This window comes from Spermophilus citellus (genome assembly GCF_964194105.1).
Source record: "Spermophilus citellus genome assembly, chromosome: 16".
NCBI classification, from domain to species: Eukaryota; Metazoa; Chordata; class Mammalia; order Rodentia; family Sciuridae; genus Spermophilus; species Spermophilus citellus.
Window position 1 is genome coordinate 26,283,206 of NC_138196.1, and position 25,964 is coordinate 26,309,169.

General features: G+C 37.5%; 1 protein-coding gene and 1 pseudogene across 3 annotated transcripts in view; both read right to left on the reverse strand.

The window, feature by feature from the left end:
- The window catches only part of GTF2E2 (general transcription factor IIE subunit 2), a 152,893-nt gene that overhangs the window by 20,580 nt on the left and 106,349 nt on the right, over nucleotides 1–25,964 (reverse strand). For both annotated transcript variants that reach the window (XM_081269451.1, XM_081269450.1), the window contains 3 exons: nucleotides 15,891–15,998; nucleotides 13,077–13,259; nucleotides 4,303–4,396 (listed from right to left, as the gene is read on the reverse strand). In XM_081269451.1, the coding sequence (XP_081125577.1) occupies nucleotides 4,303–4,396; nucleotides 13,077–13,259; nucleotides 15,891–15,998 (385 nt within the window). The remainder of the gene's footprint in view (nucleotides 1–4,302; nucleotides 4,397–13,076; nucleotides 13,260–15,890; nucleotides 15,999–25,964) is intronic.
- Nucleotides 7,822–8,616, reverse strand: LOC308635166 (protein lin-28 homolog A-like; annotated as a pseudogene). The gene has a single exon. The product of its transcript is annotated as a protein lin-28 homolog A-like (transcript).

Here is a 25,964-nt window from a genome sequence, read left to right on the forward strand (position 1 = left end):
TTTTTATTTTGAGACAGGTTCCCATTAAATTGCTTAGGGCCTTGCTAAATTGCTGAGGCTGGCTTTGAACTTGTGATCCTCCTGGCTCAACCTCTAGAGCCACTGGTATTAGAGGAGTACACTACTGTGCCCAGCTAAGTAAAGATCTATTTTTTTTAATTATTTTATTTTATTTATTCTAGTTTGTTATATTTGACAGCAGAATGCAAATCAATTCATATTATACAAATTGGTTATACACAAAGTAGAGTCACACTATTCATGTTTCCATCCATGTACTTAGGGTAATGATGTCCATCTCATTCCACTGTCTCCTATCCCCACACCCCCTGCCTACCCCTCCCTCCCATTTGCCCTATCTAAAATTCACCTATTCCTCCCATGCTCCACCTCCATCCCCATTTTGAATCAGTATCCTTATATCAGAGAAGATATTTGGCCTTTGGTTTTTTGGGATTGGCTTACTTCACTTAGCATTATATTCTCCCAACTCCATCCATTTACTTGCAAATGCCATGATTTTATTCCCTTTTTTTAAATATCTATTTTTTAGTTATTTTTTAGGTGAACACAGTATCTTTATTTGTGATGGTGCTGAGATTTGAACCCAGTGCCTCATGCATGCTAGGTAAGCACTTTACCACTTAAGCCACAATCCCAGCCCGATTTTATTCTTTTTTAATGCTGAATAATATTTCATTGTGTATATATACCACAGGGTATCTAGGGTGGATCCACAATTTAGCTATTGTGAATTGTGCTACTATAAACACTGGTGGCTACTATAAACACTGAGGTGGCTAAGTCCTTCGGGTATAAACTGAGAAGTGGGATAGCTGGGTCAAATGGTGGTTCCATTCCCAGTTTTCCAAGGAATCTCCATACTGCTTTCCAGATTGGTTGCACCAATTTGCAGTACCACCATCAACGTAAGAGTGTGCCCTTTTCCCCACATCCTCATCAGTACTTATTGTTGTTTGTATTCTTAATAGCTGCCATGCTGACTGGAGTGAGATGAAATCTTAGAGTAGTTTTGATTTGCATTTCTCTAATTGCTAGAGATGTTGAACATTTTTCATGTATTTGTTGATTGATTGTGTATCATCTTCTGAGAAGTGTCTTAAAAGAGGCAAATATATTTTATCAATTTAGTTCTTCAATTTCTTCCTGATTAATATAGTTACTTCATTAAAATAAAAATAACACACATATCAATGTGTAAGATGTATAAGGATATTTGCTGTAACATTGTCAAATATTTTAAAATCTCAACAGGTACACAAGGTGGAATACTAAATAGCCATGCATCATTTCAGACTATCTACAATACAGGGAAAGTAGAACAAACATCAAAATACAAAACTTGTTCCTGGATATGTGAAATTTTACTAATAAGCACATGTGATTACTTTTAAAATCTAGGGGGAAAAGTGAAGACTCTCATTTTATCCCTATCAGACAAACAATGAGGAAATGTGCAGAGTTTGGGCTAAAAATTAAAATAAATATTAAGAAATAGAAGTAAAAGAAAAAAATCTAAGCAACATTAAACAAAGTATGCACACAAAGGACAGAAAACGGTAACAGCTTAGTTTAAGGATTACAAGAACAGCTGGGCCTATTACTGCTAAACACAATGTACATCCCTAAAACACTCCACTGAAATACTACCAAGAATTTCTAGAGTTTCAGTCTACTCTCTTCAAGAGCTATACAGTCTCTTTCCAATTGACCATTCGCCTTAACTCAAACATCCACCTATAGAAAAGATAAACTATCCTATGCTGCCATCTGCTGAGCAGACTTAATACTAAAAATTTCCACTGAGAATGTTTAAGTATCTTGGCTACTGAAGGTACCAAAGTAAATGATGGAGACAATAAAACTAGAGGTATATTTACAGAGGGAGAAGAAAGAGACATTGGACCAGAGTGATGATAAGAATGTCATTACAAAATGTCTGAGGTTTTAAAAATCAAGAAACAACAGCATCTGCGAATTATTTAGCATTATGGAGAAAGTCACCAAAAGAATGCAAAATAAAAATATTTAAGTAGTTGACACAAAAGGGACTGGAACTAAAGACAAGCACATCTGCTTTCTAGTGTAAGATCTTACTATTTGAACCTGTGATAAGTTATTTTTTAAGTATGGCACATTTTTTTCAAAATGTAACTATGCCTAAGAATATGAGTTCTTTCTTGGAAGGATGTTTTTTAACTTTTAGAAGAATCTTAAATGTTTTTAAGACAAGAAATGTATCTAACAATTATAAAAGTTAACAATAAGGCAAAATTTCAAGGAAAGAAGATTAAAAGCAATACAAAATTGCTAAGTAGTACACAAAACTTGGCTTATTAAGCATCTCCTGCTACAAGAAATAGTTCACTACTTGTTTATAGAAAAAGTTTACCTTATTATTAGAAACGGCAACAAATTGGGGCTGGGGTTGTGGCTCAGTGGTAGAATGCTTGCCTAGCATGTGTGAGGCACTGGGTTCAATTCTCAGCACCACATAAAAATAAATAAAAGTCCACCAACAACTAATAAAAGAAACAAAGAAACGGCAACAAACTGCTATTCTGCAGCAGAGTGTTCTGCAAATTTCTATTTAACTAACATTTATTGAGAACTAACTTTATGAATTACTCAATCAGGATTTTCACAAAAACACACATTTTATTTCCTAAAATAAATCATAGTCATCTAAGTAAAGCCTTACCTACTAAGCACCACACCCTGAATATCTCTAGCCAAATAAGATAAAAGAAAAACCAAGGCTGAGGGTATAAACTTGGTTACTGAGCACTTCCATCACATGCATGACACCCTAGATTCAATCATCAGCAAAGAAAGAGAAAAACTTATTATTGCAGAAATTACAAAATTATAATCAAAACATTTATTAACTACTAAAGAGACAAGAAACCCAGCATGGTGGCATATAACTCTAATACCAGCCACTCAGGAGGCTGAGGCAAATTTGAGGCTAACCTGGGCAACAGTGAGATCCTAAGTAACTCAGTCAGACCTTATTTCAAAATTAAAAAGGGCTGGGAATGGAGTTCAGTGCCAAAGCACACCTGAGTTCAATCCCCAAAACTGCAAAAATAAACAAGTAAATAAATAATAGACAATATTTGTTATACAAAATTGCTCATTCAGTAGAATCTCAATTTTGTCATAAAGCAGCAATAATATTACAATACGCAAGCCACAGCAATAGTCTCATTATTTGTAGTCTAATATTACTATTCTTCTCTATGTTATTTCTTTCTTTCTTTTTTTTTTTTTTTTTTAAGAATTTAACCTTGGGGCTGAGGTTGTGGCTCAGTGGTAGAGCATTCGCCTCACATATGTGCAGCCTTGGGTTCAATCCTCAGCACCACATAAAAATAAATAAATAAAATGAAGGTATTGTGTCCAACTACAATTAAAAAATAAATATATAAAAAAAGAATTTAACCTTTAATTATGTGTTGTTGTTTATTTGTTTTTATGTGGTGCTGAGGATCAAACCTAGGGTCTCATCTGTCCTAGGCAAGTGCTCTACCTCACAACTCCAGCCCTCTCTCTGTTATTTCTATATTGTTAGAATACTTTACTGAAGGTTCATATTACTTTTAAATTTTAAAATTACATTCAGATTCATTTCTTGTCATTTTACAACAATTCAAGAGCAATACAAATTACAGTATATTACCCCCATACTTGTTTAAATGGGAATTTCTGCTTGAATCTGTGAAGAAAATTTCTTTTCACTAAACATCTTCAGTTATATTTTACATAACCAATATTGCCTCCAAATATTTGAAACAAAAATCCAAAACAACATAGCTTAGTACCCGACTCTACAACTTCCAGAAAGAAAAGAAAAAAATTATCTTCTTCCTTATCCAATGTGATAACTGAAAATTCATAAGAAAATACCAGTCACCAACGTAAGTTTGTTCTTTCATGCATCCTGCATCAAGCTTTCTTATTGAAACATGAAGTGACATTTGTAAAACTACAGATATAGAAAAATAAATACCTATTTGGTACAGTTGAGCAATAAACAAGAAATCATGAACTGTTATATTGTGATTGCAAGTACAATTAACCTAAAATCTTTTAAATAACATTTTGAATTGCATTCTAAGAAACAACATATTAAACATAATGTCCTTTAGCTGTATTCTAAGATAATGCTAAGAAAGCAGTAACATTTAAATTATAACTGTATTATGAATATTATAAATTTTATCACACTAAAATTGCCATGTACTTACAAACTAAAGAAAGTAAAAAGAAAAGGCTCACCTTCATCTACAGAAAATTGACAGCTCTTATCGTTGAAAAAAAGTATTTTCTTCTTATCAGGACGATTTACAAACAGTATCTGGTCCCCTAAAGCCTTAAAGATAAAGAAAGATTTTTCAGTAAATTCTACATTACCTTGCACACACACACAAAAAAATGTGTACAAAAAAGAATTCTGGACCCAGTTTCAAACCATCTTTGAGTCTCTTTCTTGAACAGTTTTATTTTTAAGGATTGATATTTTAAAACCTTTTGTTTTTTGAGTCCAAAGAACAAAAAGAAAAAAAATGTTAATGGAATTAAACTTAATTAATTATCATTTGGACCCACTGGACCCTTTTATTAATACAAGATACACTATGGGGTCTTTGTGTTCTTACTTTTCCTCTACCTTGAAATATTTTGCTGCTTACTCATTATTACCAATCAATTATTTCTACTTATGTTTTTAAAAAGCATTTTAAAATATGAAAATGGAAGGGTGATTAACTCATCTAGAAGTATGAGGCAAAGCAGAATAATCATTCTTCTAATGGCATTGCCCACGTACTACAATTATTTTAAGAAGCTTATTATAAGCCAGGTGTGGTGGCGCACACCTGTATTCCAGCTACCTGGGAGGCTAATTCAAGGCCAACCTAGGTGATATAGGAAGACTGAGTCTCAAAAAATGGAAAAAAAAAGTAAAAAAGAAAGAAGAAATCTCCAAAAGATTGAAATACTGGAAGAGGCGCTGCTGTCTTTTAGCTTTCATTGACCAAATTTAACAATTCAGAACTCTGTATCTCCTATCAGAGGAAAAAGAAGAAAACTGACAGAAGATATTTTACTATTATTAGATGAATCAGAATATGAATTCAAAAAAGCCAGTTAGCAGCATTCTAGACTGCTATCTAATGAAATTCATCACAGAAATAAAGTCTTTATTTTTATTTACTTACTTATTTATTTATTTATTTATTGAGTACCAATAAGTCTTTATTCATTGATTTTCCCAGGGAGAGGAGAAGGAAGGGAAGAGTCAGCATGTGTGTTATAAAATGATTAGAAAATAGGAAAGGAAGAAAGTATCTGGGTACAGCAAAATCAAATCATAATATAAAACACCCCAATGGTGGGGGTCACCAAAGCCCAAGGGGGCTTAGTCTCCTGTATTTCAGGAATGAGGGGAAGAGATCAGGGAAAGAACAGATAGGTACATACTTTCCCACCCTCCCTCCCTCCCCATAAAATTCAAGATTTCACACAAAGCTTTGGTTTCTAGCAGTAAACATGGAGTTACATTTGTCCGTCTCCTATTAAACAATCTTGTGGTCACTTTGACATAAGTTTCTTGCACCTGAATAAAAGTTCCTGAGTGACTTGAACATACATTCATATTTTCTTTCCTGGTCTCCTGACCCCACTTTGTACATGGAAAGCCCCCAATTGCTTCTCTCTACTTTAGAATTACAGATTAAGTAGGTTTGATCCACACAAACAGTAGTGTGGTATTTGGCATGAATTGCATCAAGAGCTGGTCTTGACTCAGGAGGTTAGGAACAAGGGGCAGGGAATCCCAGCTTCTTTAGGAATTCTGCATAAGTCATTTAAGAGTTGTAGAGACTCTCAAAGGATTAAATGTGTATGTAGGTTTTCTTTTGAGGAAGAAGGCAGGATAAGAGTCAGGCTTTTAGGACAGAAGATCTGGCCCAAAATAGCAAACAAGGAAAGAGGAACATAAAAGATGGTTTAAGACCCCCATTTCAAGAAGAGGGCCCCCCAAACTTATGTTTCAGATCCTTTTGCCTGGTGCAGAACCTTCTGTCAAAGATGCTTTGGCTATTTTTCTCAATACAAAAAGAAGTTTGTAAACAATAAAACCCCAAAAGAACATGGAGAAAGACCAACACATTATATTTACACAAACTAGGCCACCTAGCAATCACCAACTCAGAGACTCAGTAAAGTCCTACAAAGCCCAGACAAATATAATAACTAGAGGGGGGCAGCATCTGGGGGAGACAAGAAACCAGGATCAGACACACACCACCCAATGCATTCTATTGCATTTATCCCATTTCAACACAGTGAGGTAGGTTTACGGTGATCTCACAGCATGTAAATGAAACCCCCTTTCTTTCATGACACTACTCATAATTATTGCAGCAGGGCAGGACACTGGCTCTGGACGCCACAAAGATTCCTTGCTATGGGTCTCCCTGGAAGCCAAGAGTTTTGGAAGGTTAAGGATTTTAGCCCTTTGTTCATATAGCCTTCCTAGTACAGCACAGGGTGGGATAAGGGTACTGGTCTTTGAACTCATCCTTACTCTCCTTTTTTAAAAAAATTTAAAACAAAAACACATATACACCCTGTTATACATGGTAGGCCTAGGCTAATCTGGTGAAGGATGGGTCTATAAAGCAAGTTCCATGCCCTACCATTAGATAACCATCACTTAACTTTGGCTTCCTCTCTGGGCCTGCTACCTGGCCCCCACCTCTCAAACTTCTCTGCACCACTTTTTTTTGTTTAGACTAATTTCCAGTTTTCCAGTACAAGGAGATCAAGTCATGGGGCAACTCAATTAAAACCTAGTCTCCTATGAAACATTTAAGATGGAGGGGGTTTCAAGAGGACAGTATACCAGAAAAGCGAGCTCTAATTGGCAGAAATGAGGTAGTTCAATAGGCTGTGCACTCCAAATGGTTGCTCTCCATGGTGATAAAAATAACAACAAAAATTATTCCTGCTGTGCAGACCTGGAGCTGCTGCTACCTTATCCCTGAGATTGCTCATGTACCTGAGAACACAGTGTAGGAATGAGGGCCTTAGATTAAAATATACAAAAATACAAAACCAGAATATTTATATTAAGGGGGAAAAAAAAGTTAAAATGCACAAGATACATCATTCGCACACAGATAGTGCAGTTGGCATCCTGGAGAAAGTGGGACCCAAGGTGCAGTTATCCAAGGGAGCAAATAAATAAAATCACATTGGCCCAGAAAGAGTGGGAGTGAGCTAGGAGCAGTGGGTCTGCAGCCGTTTCCCCAACCACCCCTTTTGCCTATCCTCACAACCCATGACTTGGGACAGTTTCCAGCACTATATCCCAAGATTGGATTATGAGGAAGGAAACAAGATGTAAAAACCCTGCTTTGCTCCTGAGATTCTCCCACAGAATGTGGTAGTTTGTGGGTTGGGTCCATTCATCTGATCTTCTGTGTTAACTGTTTCATGCCCTGGCAAGGGAAATATTATTACATTTTCTTCTTTGAAAGGAAAACAACCTCCCTATCTAGGCCACTTTCAAAAGCTAGAGGTTTTGGGTGAAGACTCAGATAAAGCACACAGGTTTTAAGGTGGCTTTGCCCCAAAGCCCTTACTTGCATTTTGATAGAGCATGGTTGGAGTTCCTTTGCCTCGCCCCTTCCTCCCACTGAAAGGGAAGATGGGATGATGAGAGGAACCCCCACCTGAGAAACTTGGCACTGCCAGCTACCCCCAACCCACCCTTATCCCCACTTTCTCCACTCTGCCGACTGATGCCTGCTCCTTGAACTCCTGATAGCAAAAGAATAGCCCCCACCCGCTATGGCTCAATTCTGGGCCTCTGCAGGGAGCAGGGCAGGGCTGTGGATCTCTTCTTCTTCCTCCTGGAAATAGGCTGGCTTGCCCTGGGAGCTGGGCGCCTGCTGGGCCTTCAGTGGACAAGAGGCTACCATATGATTGATGCTTTGGCAGAAGTGGCACTTCTTGGGCTGGGGTGGCTTGCATTCCTTGGCATGATGATCTAGCCCACCACAGTTGTAGCTCCTGTCTCCTTTGGATCTGCGTTTTTGCATGTTCTTCCCCTTTGGCCGCCTCTCACTCCCAATACAGAACACACCACCAGGGCCAGTAACACGGATGGATTCCAGGCCCTTGGCAGACTTCTTAAAGGTAAACTCCACTGCCTCGCCCTCCTTCAGGCTGCGGAAGCCCTCCATATGCAGCTTACTCTGGTGCACAAAGACGTCCACTGGGGGGTCGAGCGCGACCCCAGCGCGGGCGGTCATGGACGGGAAGCCAAACCCCATGCGCACGTTGAACCACTTACTGATGCCGGCATCGCGCAGCAACTGCGGTTGTCTGCTGCCCGGGCCGCGTCCACCGGCGCCTCCTCGGGCGCCTTCTCCACCGCCTTGGTACAGCCACCTGCAAACTGCTGGTTGGACACGGAGCCCATGGTCGTCTGCTGAGCCCGTGGCCCCGGGCCCTTAGTCGGGCGGCTGCTGGCCCCAGAGAAGTCCGCAGGCAAAGGGGTGGTTCGGAGAAGAGGCTGCTACATCTTCCCCCCAAAATAAAGTCTTTAGATGACAACACAACACATAAATCATCTCAATCTTCAGAATCAATGAATGGCCAGACATGGTAGTGCATGACTACCAGTGGCTCAGGAGGATAAGGCTGAAGGATAACAAGTTCAAAAACAGCCTCAGCAACTTAGTGAGGCCCTAAGCAACTTAGCAAGACCCTGTCTCAGAATAAAAATTTTTTAAAAGGCTGGGGATGTGGCTCAGTGATTAAGCACATCTAGGTTCAATCCCTGGTACCAAAAAACAAAACAAAACAAAACAAAAATTACTGAGTAAATGAGATACTTCTAAGGAAAAAACAAAGTATTCTCATCCAGTTATTCAACAGAATAAACTTCAGCATACAATATATTTTGTGATAAGAATCTTTATCGTCTCACTCTGATAAAAGGATGTATTATAATATTCTTTCTTCTTTTTTGATGTGCATTTGCCAAAATTTAACAGATGTTTGTTATGTTAGAGTCAGTCTCTCTCTCTCTCTCTCTCTCTCTCTCTCTCTCTCTCTCTCTCTTTGGTAGTGCTGGGATTGAACTCAGGACTTCACATATGCTAAGGACATGCTATACCAACATGCTAAATTCTTATTAAAATGTATTATGAAACTGTACTTTTTTAAAATATTCATAAAATGACTTAAAATATTTAAAAATTATAAAATTAAGTCCATGGGACCCAAGTGGTAAATGGTTATGACTGTACTGAAGATACTGCTAAAAGAAACTGAGGAAGATACAATTAAATCAACAGACTTCCATGTTCATGGACTGGTAAACTTAATATTGTTGGGATGTCAATACTACCCAAAGTGATCTACAGACCCAATGTATTCCCCATCAAAATCCCACTAACACTTTTTGCAGACATAGAAAAATCCACCCAAAAATTTATATGGAATATCAAGGAACCCCAAATAGCCAAACCAACCTTGAAAAAGAACCAAACTAAAGATCTCACTTTTCCTGATTTCAAAAGATATCACAAAGGCTGGGGTTGTAGCTCAGTGGTAGCGCACCTGCCTATCACATGTGAGGCACCACATAAAAATAAAGTTATTATGTTTAACTATAAATAAAATTTTTAAAAACTCACAAACCTACAACAAATAAACATTGTAGCGCTGGCATAAAAACAGACATATATACACTAATGAAACAGAATAAAGAGCCTAGAAATAAACCTTTGTATACATGGTTAAATGATCTTCAACAAGAGTGCCAATACCACTCAATGGGGAGAGGAGAGCGGCTTCAACAAATGGTGCTAGGGAAACTGAAATATGTAAAAGAATAAAGTTGAACCCTTATCTTACCTCCCTAAACAAAAAATAAACTCTCAATGGATTAAAGACCTAAACTTAAGACCCAAATTATAAAACTCATAGAATAAGATAGGGGAAAGTTTCATGGCATTAGATTTGCTATTGATTTGGACAAGACACCAAAGGCATGTGCAACAAAGTAAAAAAATATATAAATGGGACTACATCAAATTTAAAAAAAAAAAAATGCACCAAAGAATACAATCAACAGAAAAGGCAACCTACACAATAAGAGAAAATATTTGCAAATCATGTGTCTATGAAGAGATTAATATCTAGAATATACAAAGAACTCCCTCAACTAATCAACAATAAAACAACCCAATTCAAAAACAAAGGATTTGAACAGATATTTCTCCAAAGATGAAACCATCAGTAAGTACATGAAGATGCTCAAACTCACTAGTCATTAGAGAATGCAAATCAAAACCACAATGACCTCCATGCATGGTGGTGTATGCCTGCAATCCCAGCAGGTTGGGAGGCTGAGGCAGAAGGATCAGGAGTTCAAAGGCAGCCTCAGATACTCAGTGGGGCCCTAAGCAACTCAGGAGAGAGCCTATCTCTAAATAAAAAATAAAAAGGGGTTGGGGATGTGGCTCAGTGGTTAAGTGTCTCTGATACCAATCCCTGGTATAAAAAAATAAAAAATAAAAATAAAAATCTATAATGACCTATCACCTCACACTCATCAGGATGATTATCAGAAATAAAAAGAAAATAACAGTGTTAACAAAGATGTGGAAAAACTGGAACCCTTGTACACTGTTGGAGGACTACAAAATGGTACAACCACTAAGGAAAACAGTATGGCAATTTCTCAAAAAATTAAAAATAGAACTAACCATATGATCCAGCAATTCTATCTCTAGGAATATATATATTTTAAAAATTGAAGTAGTTTCAAAAGAAACATTTGCACACGTTAATAGCAGCACCATTTGTAATGGTTAAGGTGGAATTAATTCAAATGTGCATCAATGGATGAACAGATAAACAAAAATGTGGTATATACATACAATGGAATATTAATTGGCTTTACAAAGGAAGGAAATCCTGACATATGCTACTACAACATAGATGAACTTTGAGGGTATCACATCAAATCAAATACTCTAGTCACAAAAAGACTGGATGATTTCACTTATATGAGTAGTCAAAAATAGAATGGTGACTTGCTGGAGACTGAGAAGACGGAAAAGTAGTTGTGTAAGAGGTACAGGGTTCAGTTTTGTAAAATGTAAAAATTATAGAGATCTTTTGCATTACAATGCAAATATACTCAACACTACTGTACACTTAAAAATGGTTAAGATGCTAAATTTTATAAGTTTTCTACCACAATTAAACTTACTTTTAATTTTAAAAAAGAACAGTACAGATCATTCAATACATCATCTTTAAAATTAATGTATCACATCACAAATACAGATTAGCTGAATAGGACTATGCTGGCAGTTAGAAAACCCCCAAATAACAAATACTGAGGGATGAGTAATCTGAATAGTCACTAGTTTTCTTCCTTCTTTTGTTTTATTGCTTTTCCACAAACCTTTGTGCTCTTTGCTAGCACTATATCATACATTTCTTCAAAGCACTGTATGATCAACAATGAGAGTAATTATCTTCCATCTCTAAAAGGAACTGAAGAGAAACAATGCAAAAGGGATTTAGCTTAGGTATGCCAAAAAACTCCTTGATAGAACACACCTTTATATTTATGTGTGTGTATGTGTGTGTGTGTGTGTGTGTGTGTGTACACATACATACATATATTTGAGGGGGTGCTGGGGATAGAACTCAGGGCCTTGTGTATGCAAGGCAGGCACTCTACCAACTGAGTTATATATCCCCAATCCCCATAGCTTTATATTTTTAAAAACAGAATTGAAATTCTGGGTTTCAAACAATCCTGCTTTAAAATAAGAACAGACTATGTACTTTTTATGACCCTTTCAGCTGTAATCCTAAGGGAACAGAACCAGGGAAAATAGAGTATCAAAGTGACTTTACATCACAAAATTAAGGAATTACCAGATTATAGCACTGCCACATTAGAAGTAATAAAAAGTCTAATGTATAGTAATACTGGCCACTATCAAAATAAGAGAAAAAGTGGAGCAGGAAACATGCAGTCTTAAAAGTTTAGATTCAGTAGCTTTACTTTTCAACATGCTCTTAAAGTTCATAATTTATCAACTTTTGTGACATGTCACTTTTCACATTTGTATAGATTAAGTTAAGATATTTTAAGTTAAAAATCTTAGGAGGGTTCTTCTACTGGCAGAGGCCAAGTAGCTCCTAAAGGACCAATCCTCCAACAGAAATCACTATAAAACCCTTAAAATATTTTAAAAATCAAACTACCAAAGGAACTGAGGTCAACCAAAAGCAGGCAGAAAATGGAGGAAGAGCGAGCCAATCTGCAGTTAAAACTCAATAAAATCCTCAGTGTGTCTAGAGAGAAGAACCAGAAAACAGAGAATGGGGCAACCACATGGAAAGTGAAAGTAGGAAACTCTATATAATAAATTTGATCAGAGGTAAAAATTCTGCCCAAATCTCTTGCTGCCTTAAAATACTCATGAATAAAAATGCTCCAAGAAGAAGAGTTAAGGCTAAAAGAAAAGAATGGATTTGTCATATGCTGCTCATATGTAATATACATCAGTATAACTTTTATTGACAGCAACTTCAGCATACTGAAACAGCAGCCTATTCAACTAATGCTTTTGTGCTTTCATGCAATGTCTACTAGAATTGTTGAAGGAGCTCTTGATTACAAACACAACTTGACAAAGAACACTAATATCGTTGAGGAAAAATTTTCAGAAATATTCTGAAGAATCAAATAATCATACTACTATAGCAACAAAAGAGAGCTAAGTTACACAAAGATGGCTACCCTCTTTCCTGCTCTATGGCACAACACATATTTCAAGTCTCTGAGTGGCTATAAACACACACACACACACACACACACACACGTGCGTGAATGATAGAGGCTTTAAAAATGACTTAAATATTTTAAAGTTAAAACCAAGAATATATTTTTAAAAAATATTTTAAAATATTTTTCTATTAAGACACAGAAAGAAAATAGAGGTTACCTTGACAGCTTTCTGGGAATTGGGCAGTCCTTCTTCAATGTCTTCTAAAAGAATTCCTCCTAATCCTCGCTGGTCATGCTGATCTAAGAGCCTAAGTAGGGCCTTCTTATCTTTCAAGTTGTACTTGGGCTTGAAGGCATACTTCCCATCTACTACTTTGATTTTGGGATTGTTGACTAATGCCTGTAACAATGACACCATTTGAGCATATCAACAAAAGGAAACCTCATATGTGTACTATTTACATACATTTTTTTGAAGAGAAATAAACCATCTTATGATAAGAGTTTTGAAGAAAACTGAACCCATATTCTTGTGGAAGACAAAAATAAAACACATATTAATATTAATAGACAAAGTGAACTGGGTATTACCCATCCCACCTCCAAAGTATATATATGCAACATGAGAAACATTACTCTGGGATGAACAAAGCAATAGTCAGTCCTCCTCACCTGGTTATCACTGGCATTAGCAGCGGTGGAAGGAACTAAAAAGAACCAGACTGGTACATATAAGAATTTTACCTATAATGCCAGCTTGAGAATGAAACTGAGTAAGAATGCAGGAATTACTGAATATAATTATGCTCCTACTCAGTTGTTTTATACAGCTAATAGCAGAAGGAAAGCTCTCCAAGAAAGAGCAACTTTACTTATTTTCTTCTGCAGCTGTCAGTCTGATCCTGAAAGGAGAAAGAGAAGAAATGCAGAAAGGAGAGAGAATAAAATAACAATATAATAAAAATAATCCTTTATGTTGGCAAGTCCATGAAATTTCTGTATTAGATAAACCAGCAATTTTAAATGTGGGTTACCATTATTCTACACCACTAATATCTACTACCATTATGCAACATTCATGCAAGCTGATTTAGACCAAATACTTTGAGGCTAAAAATCTTGACAGTTATTCTTCTGGTAATAGCCTAGTAGCTTCTAAAAGACCAAGTACTTCAATGATTAACTGGTTCATTTAATATTATGAAAATGAGGGGGCTGGAGTTGTGGCTCAGAGGTAAAATGCTCACCTAGCATGTGTGAGGTACCGGGTTGTATCCTCAGCACCACATAAAAATAAAATAAAGACATTGTATCCACCTATAACTAAAAAATAAATATCTTTAAAAAATATTATGAAAATGAAGAGCTGTAAAATAAATTCAACTGAATTATATTTTAGGAATTTTACATTTGGTCTTTTAGAATCTTACTGGTCCTGGAAAGTAGTCTCCTTTGTTGTCATTTAATATATAAGCCCAAAATAAGCAACTATCTGAATGTTTAAAATGTTACTCATATCCCCCACCACCATAAAAATAAATAATACAAAGTGCTATTCATTTCCAAATTACCACCATCAACAGTACTAGAGTTACCCACAAGGATGGATGGATGTTCATACGCAATGTTCATACATAATCGTCTTTCTAAGTAACTTTCTAGAGGTAATAATTTAAATATCAAGCCATAATAGTAATAGCAGTAGTACAAAGCATCTTGCTATCCCTATGGTACCTAATGCTTTAAATTTCCCAAAACAAAAATATAATTTACAAGCACACAAATTATAAATTTAGCAATTCAAAATAAACCAGTTATTCTGTAAAAATGAAAGTGGAATTGGTATACTGACTTCTTCAAAACTTTTGCTAGTCTTCAAAATTTTTAAGGGCTGAGGCTATAGTTCAGTGGTAGAGCACCTTCCTAGCACATGTGAGGCACTGGGTTTGATCCTTAGCACAACACAAAAATAAATAAATTAATGAAATAAAGGCCTTGTGTCTATCTACAACTAAAAATTTAAAGAAAAAAAAATTTTTAAACATCACACACAGTGGGGCACACCTACAACACCAGTGACTTGGGAGGCTGAGGCAGGAAGATTGCAAGTTCAAGATCAGTCTCAGCAATTTAGCAAGACTTTGTCCCAAAATAAAAAATAAAAAAGAATGGGGATGTAACTCAGTGGTAAAGCATCCCTGGGTTCAATCCCTAGTACCAAAAAAAAAAAAAAAAAAAAATTTAAACAAATAGTTACAAAAAATTACAAGAAAATCAACAAGTCAAACAATTTAGAAACATGTATGTTTAACCAGAGGTGGTGGAATGCACCAGTAGTCCCAACTACTCAAGAGGCTAAAGTGGCAGATCACTTGAGCCCAGGAGTTCAAGTCTAACCTTAGCAACATGGCAAGATCCTGTCCCCCAAAAAGAAAGATATATATATATATATGATGTCTGGTGAATAAAACAAAGACTCTTTTAAGAGAAACAAAACAAACACTTATTTTAAGAGAAAACTAAAAAGCATTATCAGACGGTCATGGCTCGGTGGTAGAGCTCTTTCCTAGCATATGAAAGGCCCTGGGTTCAATTCCTAGCAATGCCAAAAACAAACAAAATAGCACTTACAGCAACCATCACTTGGTAATCTACTTTTGTAGTGTGTGTGGGGAGTAGTTTTACGAGGAATTGAACTCAGTAGTGCTAAACCACTGAGACACATTCCCACCCCCTTTTGAGACAAATTCTCACTAAGTTGTTTAGGGCCTCGCTAAATTGCTGAGGTTGGTGTGAACTTGCGATCCCCTTGCCTCAGTTTCCCAAGACATTGGGACCAACTAATTTTTTTCATAATATTTTTAAGACTATTCTTGAGGCTGGGGTTATGGCTCAGGGGTACAGCACTCGCCTAGCATGTGTAAGGCACTGGGTTCAATTCTCAGCACCAATAAAAATAAATAAAGTCATTGTATCCATCTACAACTAAAAAGAAAAATGTATTTTTTTTAAAAAAAAAGACTATTCTTACCTCAGTCATTAGCCATTGTTTCTGCTTGAGTCCAATATCTAAATGCTGTGTTTCATCCAAAATTTCTTCTAAAGTTAGAGGATGTGTATCTCCTCGCTGATGCCGTGTCTATTGAAGGAAGAAGTTATCATTAGAAGAGTTTTTAAATGCTAGATGCATTAAGTCAAAGTGATGCATTAAGTCAAAGTTATGCATAAATAAATCTTTTCAGGAATATAGAACATATATTATTTGAGAGAGCACAATGATATGATAGTAATTAAAGCATTAAGTAAGCTAGCACAGTGGCCCACACCTGTAATCCCAGCAACTCAGAGGCTGAGGTAAGAGGATTTAAAGTTTGAGACCCTGCTTCAAAATAAAATAAAAAGGGCTGGGAGTATAGCTCAGTGGTAGAGCACCCTTGGATTCAATCTGCAATACCAGAAAATTAAAAAAAAAAAAAAAGTGTGGACAAACCAGAATCAAACCCATGGCATTATGAAGTCAAAGGATAAACAAAAAACACTTGCAATTCATATCTATCACAAAGAATTAATCTTCCTAATATTTCAACAGTTCCAAAACATAACCTCAAAATATAAACAGAAAAAGAAATGCGAATTACGTTTTTTGGTACTAGATATTGAACCCAGGGGTGCTTCACCACCTAAGCTAAACACCAAAACCCCCCTTTTTTTTTCTTTTAAATCGTGCATGTTGGTTACCAAAGGAAAATATCAGAAATAACAAGTGGCCATCAATAAAGGACAAACTAAATAAACTACAGCACATCCACAGTAGCCTTCTATATTCAAAAAGGCAGAAGTGCTCTATATGCCAATCAGAAAAGATGTTCAGAACACATTAAATCTAACAACACATGTAAATACCAAATGTTGAAGAATGCAGGGAAGAACAGAAAGTCTCATTCACCCTGGTAGGAATACAAACTGCAACAGTCACTTTGAGACAATTAAGCAATCTGGGGTGCAGGGAAAGTACTGGGGATTGAACCCAACAGCATTCTACCTTTGAGTTACATCCCCAGCCCTTTTTTCTGTTTTTTGGATATTTTTAATTTTATCTTGAGGCAGGGTCCCCAGTGGGCCTCAAACTCGTGATCCTCCTGCCTCAGCTTCCAGAGTAGCTGGGATTATAGTCATGCACCAACTTGCCTGGCTCAGTTTGACACAATCAGAAATATACTCTTACCATTCCATCAAGCTAGCAATCAAGTTCATTGGTATTTACCCAAATGAGTTGAAAATTTATATACACACAAAAACCTGCAAAAAGATATTTATGGCATGGGGCTGGGGATGTGGCTCAAGTGGTAGCGCGCTTGCCTGGCATGCGTGTGGCCCGGGTTCGATCCTCAGCACCACATACAAAACAAAGATGTTGTGTCCGCCGAAAACTAAAAAAAATAAATAAATATATATATTTTTTTTTAAAAAAAAGATATTTATGGCAGCTTTATACCATACTGCCAAAACTTGGAAGCAACCAAGATACCCTTCAGAAGGTGAAAGGATAAATTGTGGTACATCTAGACAATAGAATATCATTCAGTGATAAAAAGTAAATGAGCTATCAAGTCAAGAAAAGACATGAAAACAAGAAAAAAAAGACATGGAAGCTTCAATTCATATTAGTAAATGAAAAAAAGGCAATCTAAAAAATGTTTTCTACTCTACAGTTTCAACTATATGGCTTCTAGAAAAGGCTAAACTATGGAGAAAATAAAAAGTCTGGTGGTTGCCAAGGGTTAGAGGGAGGGAGGAACAAATAGGTAGAGCACAGAGAATTTTTAGTGTACTGAAATCACTCTATGATACCATAATGGTGGAACTAACACTATACATTTGTCAAAGCCAGAGAATGTACAACACTAGCAGTGAGTTCTAATGTAAATTATGAACTATGAGCGATGTGTCAATGCAGGATCACTGATTACAACAAATACACTATTTTAATGTGGGATATTGATAGAAAAGCAGGAGGACTGTATAAAATCAGTTTTACACTGCGGTTGAAGCCACAATTAGACAGCAGTCAGTATAAATAGTTATAAATCGAGTCGGGTCAAGGAGGCCAATTTTGAGTGAGTCTAGGAAGTTGGAGACTGTCCCCTAAGGGATCAGACTGTCCCTTGAGGGATCTTATCAAGAACCTGCCCCTGCTCCAACCTGTTGCCAAGGTAACCATCCCAGAAATTCCCCTCCCTACAGGGAGCTATAAGGTTGTTAATATGTCCTTGTCTACTCCATCCTGCCCTTCCCCCTTCAGCCCACCTATTTCCCACCTTTTGGCCATCCCACTGAACATTCCTGGGCCTAGTCACATATGCAGGAAGGAGAAAGATAAGAGGGGAAAGGCAGGAGAACAAAGGAAGCCTAGGACATATAAAAAGGGCAGAACACCTTGCTTCTTGGGATACCATGATACCAGCTATAGCCCCCTTCTCCCTCGCGGGAGAAGTCTATGTTACCCCTTTTTAAATAAATCCTGCTTCATATGCTTGCCTTGGCATGCTTCTCTAATGTTCAAATTTCAACATGTGGAGAAGTAGGACTCGTCACAGATAACTAGCGATATCACTGTGATCAAAATATCTGACAAGACCTAATTAGAAGAAAAAAAGTTTTGGGGGGCTCATAGTCTCATAAGTTCAGTCCATGTTCAGCTGACTCCATTGTTCTAGGCCTGAGATAAGGCAGAAGAACATCATGGCAGAAGGGAATGGGAAGGAAAGCTATTCAGCTCAAGGCAGCCAGGAAGCAAAGAAAGAGAGCTGGGGACAAGAATTCCCCAAAAATTCCCAAGAGCACAATCACCCCACCCCAATGATCTAATTCTTCTAGCTACATCCCACCACCCAGTAATCATTAGTCCATCAAGAGTTAATCCACTGGGGCTCTCTCCTGCTAGCCCTGAGTAATCCTTGCTGCCCTACAGGTGGTTCGAGGTGGGAGCCAGAGAGGGGAGCCGTCTCAGACCTGGTCATAGAAAAAGATAAAGTAGGTGGTGGCCTGACGTGGATGGAGCTGTAGCAAGAGGGATGTCTGGAGTTTCTATTGGCCCTGGACCTCCCATGCCAGGATCACTAGGCAATGCTGAGCTGACGTGGATCTGGGGCGAACAGTCTGGGCCTCTCAGAACACACACTGAGCCCTGATCAGCTGAATTCAAGCTCCCGTTCGCCTGCTTCCCGCAGACAAACAGCTGTGACTCAGCATTAATCCATCCGGCTGAAACAACTGGTCAGCCTTTCTCATCCTACGGAGGTAAATGCCTACCGAGCCTTCATAAGTAGTGGCCACACGTTTGAAACGGGGCTTGGGAGAGACAGTAAGGACCCACCCGTTGCATTGGTCGCCCGGCAAAGGGAAACGAACTGTCGCCATTTGCAAGAGACACCACTATGGCAGAGAACTGACGTCATCAGACTGCAGCGGAGGAGAAAATTTCATTGAAACCTGCGGCTACAGGTGTGTAATCCCCTAGCCTTCCCTCTCCACACATCGGGGAAACCTTAAGGGCCCCTCCCAGCTCTCCCGTGAGTGCGACAGCCAGCCCGAGGGAATCAGAGGCGGCGCGGGACTACCGCTCCCACCAGGGCTGACTGCTGAGGTCTCTTGCACCAGCTACCGGGGGCGTGGCTACAGGAGGGGAAGTAAAATCCACTGAGGATTCTCAGCCCCAAGCTCTACAAACTTAGGGTCTGAGGGAATGGCAAACTGGAAGAGTGTGCCCAGTCGTTCATGAAAACAGGGCTCCAGGGAGCAGCACACCTGGGGTGTAGCCAGTATTGTGATGAGCGGCACCCGTGAGAAGGCCTGGCTAGAGGAAAAGTGGGAAGTGACTAGACACAAGAGGAGGCCCTAGACACTCAGGATTGGAGACTCGCCCAGTCTGGGAGGAGCTGCTGCACAGTGATTGGTTCCCGCGTATTGACAGGAGAAACTTGAACTGCTGGGCACAGCGCCACCTACTGGAAGAGAAGTTAATCAAACTCTAAGACTGCATTTATTATTTTTTTTCTTCTTTTTTCTTTTCTTTTTTTTTTTTTTGATTTGGGTTTTTCTTTCATTTTCATTTTTCTTTCTTGTTGTTTTTTCAATTTTTTTTTACAATTTTTTTTAATTTTTTTTCTTCTAATTTTAATTTTAATTTTTTTTAATTATTATTTTCTTTAATTTTTTTCTTTTTTTATTTCCTATTTTTTTATTCTTTTGTCTTTTCATTTTTCTTATCCCCCCTTCCTTGAATTCTACCTGCATACTCTCATTCTCTTTAGTGACTTCTTCCCTTCCCTTCTAATACCTTTCCTCCCAAGCATCAAATAAATTTATAGGAGTAAACAGTAACTCAGCAGTCAAACAGAACAAGAAGTAACATGAGCAGCTTCAAAAAGCAAAGAAGAAAAGGAGTACAAACAATGCAGGACAGCCTAAATATTCAGGAGGACCTAGAGTCATCAGAAAAATGGTCATATAAAGAACTCAAGGAACTCCTTAGACAGATGGAATGGAACCTTAAAGAGGATACAAGACAGCAAATTCAAGCAGCGAAAGAACACATTGAGAATGAATTACATAAACAGATAAAAGAAGAAGTTAAGCATCTTAATCAGGAGATAGAGATTATAAAAAATAATCAAACAATAATTCTAGAAATGAAGGAAACGATAAACCAAATTAAAAACTCAATTGAGAGTATCACTAACAGAGTGGAGCAAGTAGAAGCCATAACGTCAGATAATGAAGACAAAATATATCATCTTGAAAAGAGTCTAGCCAACTCAGAAAGGCTGGTAAAAAATCACGAGAAAAACATCCAAGAGTTATGGGATAACATAAAAAAACCAAACTTACGAGTCATCGGGATAGAGGAAGGTACAGAGATTCAAACCAAGGGAATGAGTAACCTGCTGAATGAAATAATTACAGAAAACTTTCCAGAAATAAAAAAGGAAACAGATATACAAATTGAAGATGCATACAGGACACCGAGCACACAAAATCACAGTAGACCAACGCCAAGACACATTGTTATGAAGATATCCAATATACAGAACAAAGAGAAAATATTAAAAGCTACAAGAGAAAGGAGGCAGATTATATTCAGGGGTAAACCAATAAGCTTAACAACGGATTTTTCATCACAGACACTGAAAGCAAGAAGGTCATGGAACAATGTATTTCAAACACTGAAAGACAATGGATGCCAACCAAGAATTCTGTATCCAGCAAAATTAAGCTTCAGGTATGACAACGAAATAAAAATCTTTCATGATAAACAAAAGTTAAAAGAATTTGCAGCCAGAAAACCAGCATTGCAAAGCATTTTGAGCAAAACACTACACGAGGAAGAAATTAAAAACAACCAAAACCATCAGTGGGAAGTGCCTCAGTAAAGACAGAGGGCGAGGGGAAAGATAATCACGGAGAAACAAACTAAATATTTAAAAAAACAAAAAAAAAAGGATAAACAATCAAACATGGATGGAAGTTCAAACCATATATCAATAGTAACTCTGAATGTTAATGGCCTAAACTCTCCAATAAAGCGACATAGGCTGGTATCATGGATTAAAAAAACAAATCCAACAATATGCTGCCTCCAGGAGACACATCTGATTGGAAAAGACATACACAGGCTGAAGATGAAAGGATGGGAAAAAATATACCGCGCACACGGTCCTCGTAAGCAAGCAGGGGTGGCCATCCTCATATCGAATAAAATCGACTTCAAGACTAAGTTAATCAAAAGGGATAAAGAAGGACATTATATACTGTTAAAAGGAACCATTCACCAACAAGACATAACAATTATCAATATTTATGCACCAAATAATGGTGCTGCGACGTTCATAAAACAAACTCTCCTCAAGTTCAAGAATCAAATAGACCACAACACAATAATTATGGGTGACTTCAACACACCTCTCTCACCATTGGACAGATCCTCCAAACAAAAGTTGAATAAAGAAACTATAGAACTCAATATCACAATCAATAACCTAGACTTAACTGACATATATAGAATATATCAACCATCATCAAATGGATATACATTTTTTTCAGCAGCACATGGATCCTTCTCAAAAATAGACCATATATTATGCCATAGGGCAACCCTCAGTAAATATAAAGGGGTGGAGATAATACCATGCATTTTATCTGATCATAATGGAATGAAACTGGAAATCAATGATAAAAGAAGGAAGGAAAAATCCTACATCACATGGAAAATGAACAATATGTTACTGAATGATCAATGGGTTACAGAAGACATAAAGGAGGAAATCAAAAAATTCTTAGAGATAAATGAAAATACAGACACAACATATCGGAATCTATGGGACACAATGAAAGCAGTTTTAAGAGGAAAATTCATCGCCTGGTGGTCATTCCTCAAAAAAAGAAAAAACCAACAAATAAATGAGCTCACACTTCATCTCAAAGCCCTAGAAAAGGAAGAGCAAAACAACAGCAAATGTAGCAGAAGGCAAGAAATAATTAAAATCAGAGCGGAAATCAATGAAATTGAAACAAAAGAAACTATTGAAAAAATTAACAAAACTAAAAGTTGGTTCTTCGAAAAAATAAATAAGATCGACAGACCTTTAGCCATGCTAACGAAGAGAAGAAGAGAGAGAACTCAAATTACTAACATACGGGATGAAAAAGGCAATATCACAACAGATGCTACAGAAATACAGAAGACAATTAGAAATTATTTTGAAAACCTATATTCCAATAAAATAGAAGATAGTGAAGACATCGATAAATTTCTTAAGTCATATGATTTGCCCAGACTGAGTCAGGAGGATACACACAATTTGAACAGACCAATATCAATGGATGAACTTGAAGAAGCCATCAAAAGACTACCAACCAAGAAAAGCCCAGGACCGGATGGGTATACAGCGGAGTTTTACAAAACCTTTAAAGAAGAATTAATACCAATACTTTTCAAGTTATTTCAGGAAATAGAAAGAGAGGGAGCTCTGCCAAATTCATTCTATGAGGCCAACATCACCCTGATTCCGAAACCAGACAAAGACACCTCAAAGAAAGAAAACTACAGACCAATATCTCTAATGAACCTAGATGCAAAAATCCTCAATAAAATTCTGGCGAATCGAATACAAAAACACATCAAAAAAATTGTGCACCATGATCAAGTAGGATTCATCCCTGGGATCCAAGGATGGTTCAACATACGGAAATCAATAAATGTTATTCACCACATCAATAGACTTAAAGATAAGAACCATATGATCATCTCGATAGATGCAGAGAAAGCATTCGACAAAGTACAGCATCCCTTTATGTTCAAAACATTAGAAAAACTAGGGATAACAGGAACTTACCTTGACATTGTAAAAGCTATCTATGCTAAGCCTCAGGCTAGCATCATTCTGAATGGACAAAAGTTGAAGGCATTCCCTCTAAAATCCGGAACAAGACAGGGATGCCCTCTATCACCACTTCTGTTCAATATAGTTCTTGAAACACTGGCCACAGCAATTAGACAGATGAAAGAAATTAAAGGCATAAAAATAGGAAAAGAAGAACTTAAATTATCACTATTTGCAGATGACATGATTCTATACCTAGAAGACCCAAAAGGGTCTACAAAGAAACTACTAGAACTAATAAATGAATTCAGCAAAGTGGTAGGATATAAAATCAACACTCATAAATCAAAGGCATTTCTGTATATCAGCGACAAAACTTCTGAAACGGAAATGAGGAAAAACACTCCATTCACAATATCCTCAAAAAAAATAAAATACTTGGGAATCAACCTAACAAAAGAGGTGAAAGATTTATACAATGAAAACTACAGAACCCTAAAGAGAGAAGTAGAAGATCTTAGAAGGTGGAAAAATATACCCTGTTCATGGACAGGCAGAACTAACATCATCAAAATGGCGATATTACCAAAAGTTCTCTATAGGTTTAATGCAATGCCAATCAGAATCCCAACGGCATTTCTTGTAGAAATAGATAAAGCAATCATGAAATTCATATGGAAAAATAAAAGACCCAGAATAGCAAAAGCAATTCTAAGCAGGAAGTGTGAATCAGGCGGTATAGCGATACCAGATTTCAAACTATATTACAGAGCAATAGTGACAAAAACAGCATGGTACTGGTACCAAAACAGGCGGGTGGACCAATGGTATAGAATAGAGGACACAGAGACTAATCCACAAAGTTACAACTATCTTATATTTGATAAAGGGGCTAAAAGCATGCAATGGAGGAAGGATAGCATCTTCAACAAATGGTGTTGGGAAAACTGGAAATCCATATGCAACAAAATGAAACTGAATCCCTTTCTCTCGCCATGCACAAAAGTTAACTCAAAATGGATCAAGGAGCTTGATATCAAATCAGAGACTCTGCGTCTGATAGAAGAAAAAGTTGGCTCCAATCTACATATTGTGGGGTCGGGCTCCAAATTCCTTAATAGGACACCCATAGCACAAGAGTTAATAACAAGAATCAACAAATGGGACTTAATTAAACTTTTTTCTCAGCAAGTTTTTTCTCAGCAAGTTTTTTCTCAGCAAGAGAAACAATAAGAGAGGTAAATAGGGAGCCTACATCATGGGAACAAATTTTTACTCCTCACACTTCAGATAGAGCCCTAATATCCAGAGTATACAAAGAACTAAAAAAAATAGACAATAAGATAACAAATAACCCAATCAACAAATGGGCCAAGGACCTGAACAGACACTTCTCAGAGGAGGATATACAATCAATCAACAAGTACATGAAAAAATGCTCACCATCTCTAGCAGTCAGAGAAATGCAAATCAAAACCACCCTAAGATACCAACTCACTCCAGTAAGATTGGCAGCCACTATGAAGTCAAACAACAACAAGTGCTGGCAAGGATGTGGAGAAAAGGGTACACTTGTACATTGCTGGTGGGACTGCAAATTGGTGCGGCCAATTTGGAAAGCAGTTTGGAGATTCCTGGGAAAGCTGGGAATGGAACCACCATTTGACCCTGCTATTGGCCTTCTCGGACTATTCCCTGAAGACCTTAAAAGAGCATGCTACAGGGATACTGCCACATCGATGTTCATAGCAGCACAATTCACAATAGCTAGACTGTGGAACCAACCCAGATGCCCTTCAATAGATGAATGGATAAAAAAAAATGTGGCATCTATACACAATGGAGTACTATGCAGCAATAAAAAATGACAAAATCATAGAATGTGCAGGGAAATGGATGGCACTAGAGCAGATTATGCTTAGTGAAGCTAGCCAATCCCTAAAAAACAAATACCAAATGTCTTCTTTGATATAATGAGAGCAACTATGAACAGAGCAGGGAGGAAGAGTAGGAAGAAAAGAGTAACATTAAACAGAGACATGAGATGGGAGGGAAAGGGAGAGAAAAGGGAAATTGCATGGAAATGAAGGGAGACCCTCATTGCTATACAAAATTACATATAAGAGGTTGTGAGGGGAATGGGAAAATAAACAAGGAGAGAAATGAATTACAGTAGATGGGGTAGAGAGAGAAGATGGGAGGGGAGGGGAGGGGGGATAGTAGGGGATAGGAAAGGTAGCAGAATACAACAATTACTAATAGGGCATTATGTAAAATTGTGGATGTGTAACCGACGTGATTCTGCAATCTGCATTTGGGGTAAAATTGGGAGTTCATAACCCACTTCAATCTAATGTATGAAATATGATATGTCAAGAGCTTTGTAATGTTGTGAACAACCAATAAAAAAAAAAAAAAAGAGTTAATCCACTGGGGCTGGGGATGTGGCTCAAGCGGTAGCACGCTTGCCTGGCATGCGTGCGGCCCGGGTTCGATCCTCAGCACCACATACAAACAAAGATGTTGTGTTCACCGAAAACTAAAAAATAAATATTAAAATTTTCTCTCTCTCAAACCTTTAAAAAAAAAAAAAAGTTAATCTACTGATTAGGTCACAGCTCTCATAATCTGATCATTTCACCTCTGAACATTCCTGCACTAACATGAGCTTCTGGGGGATACCTCATATCCAAATCAGAGATGGGGAATATACAAGAATTCTG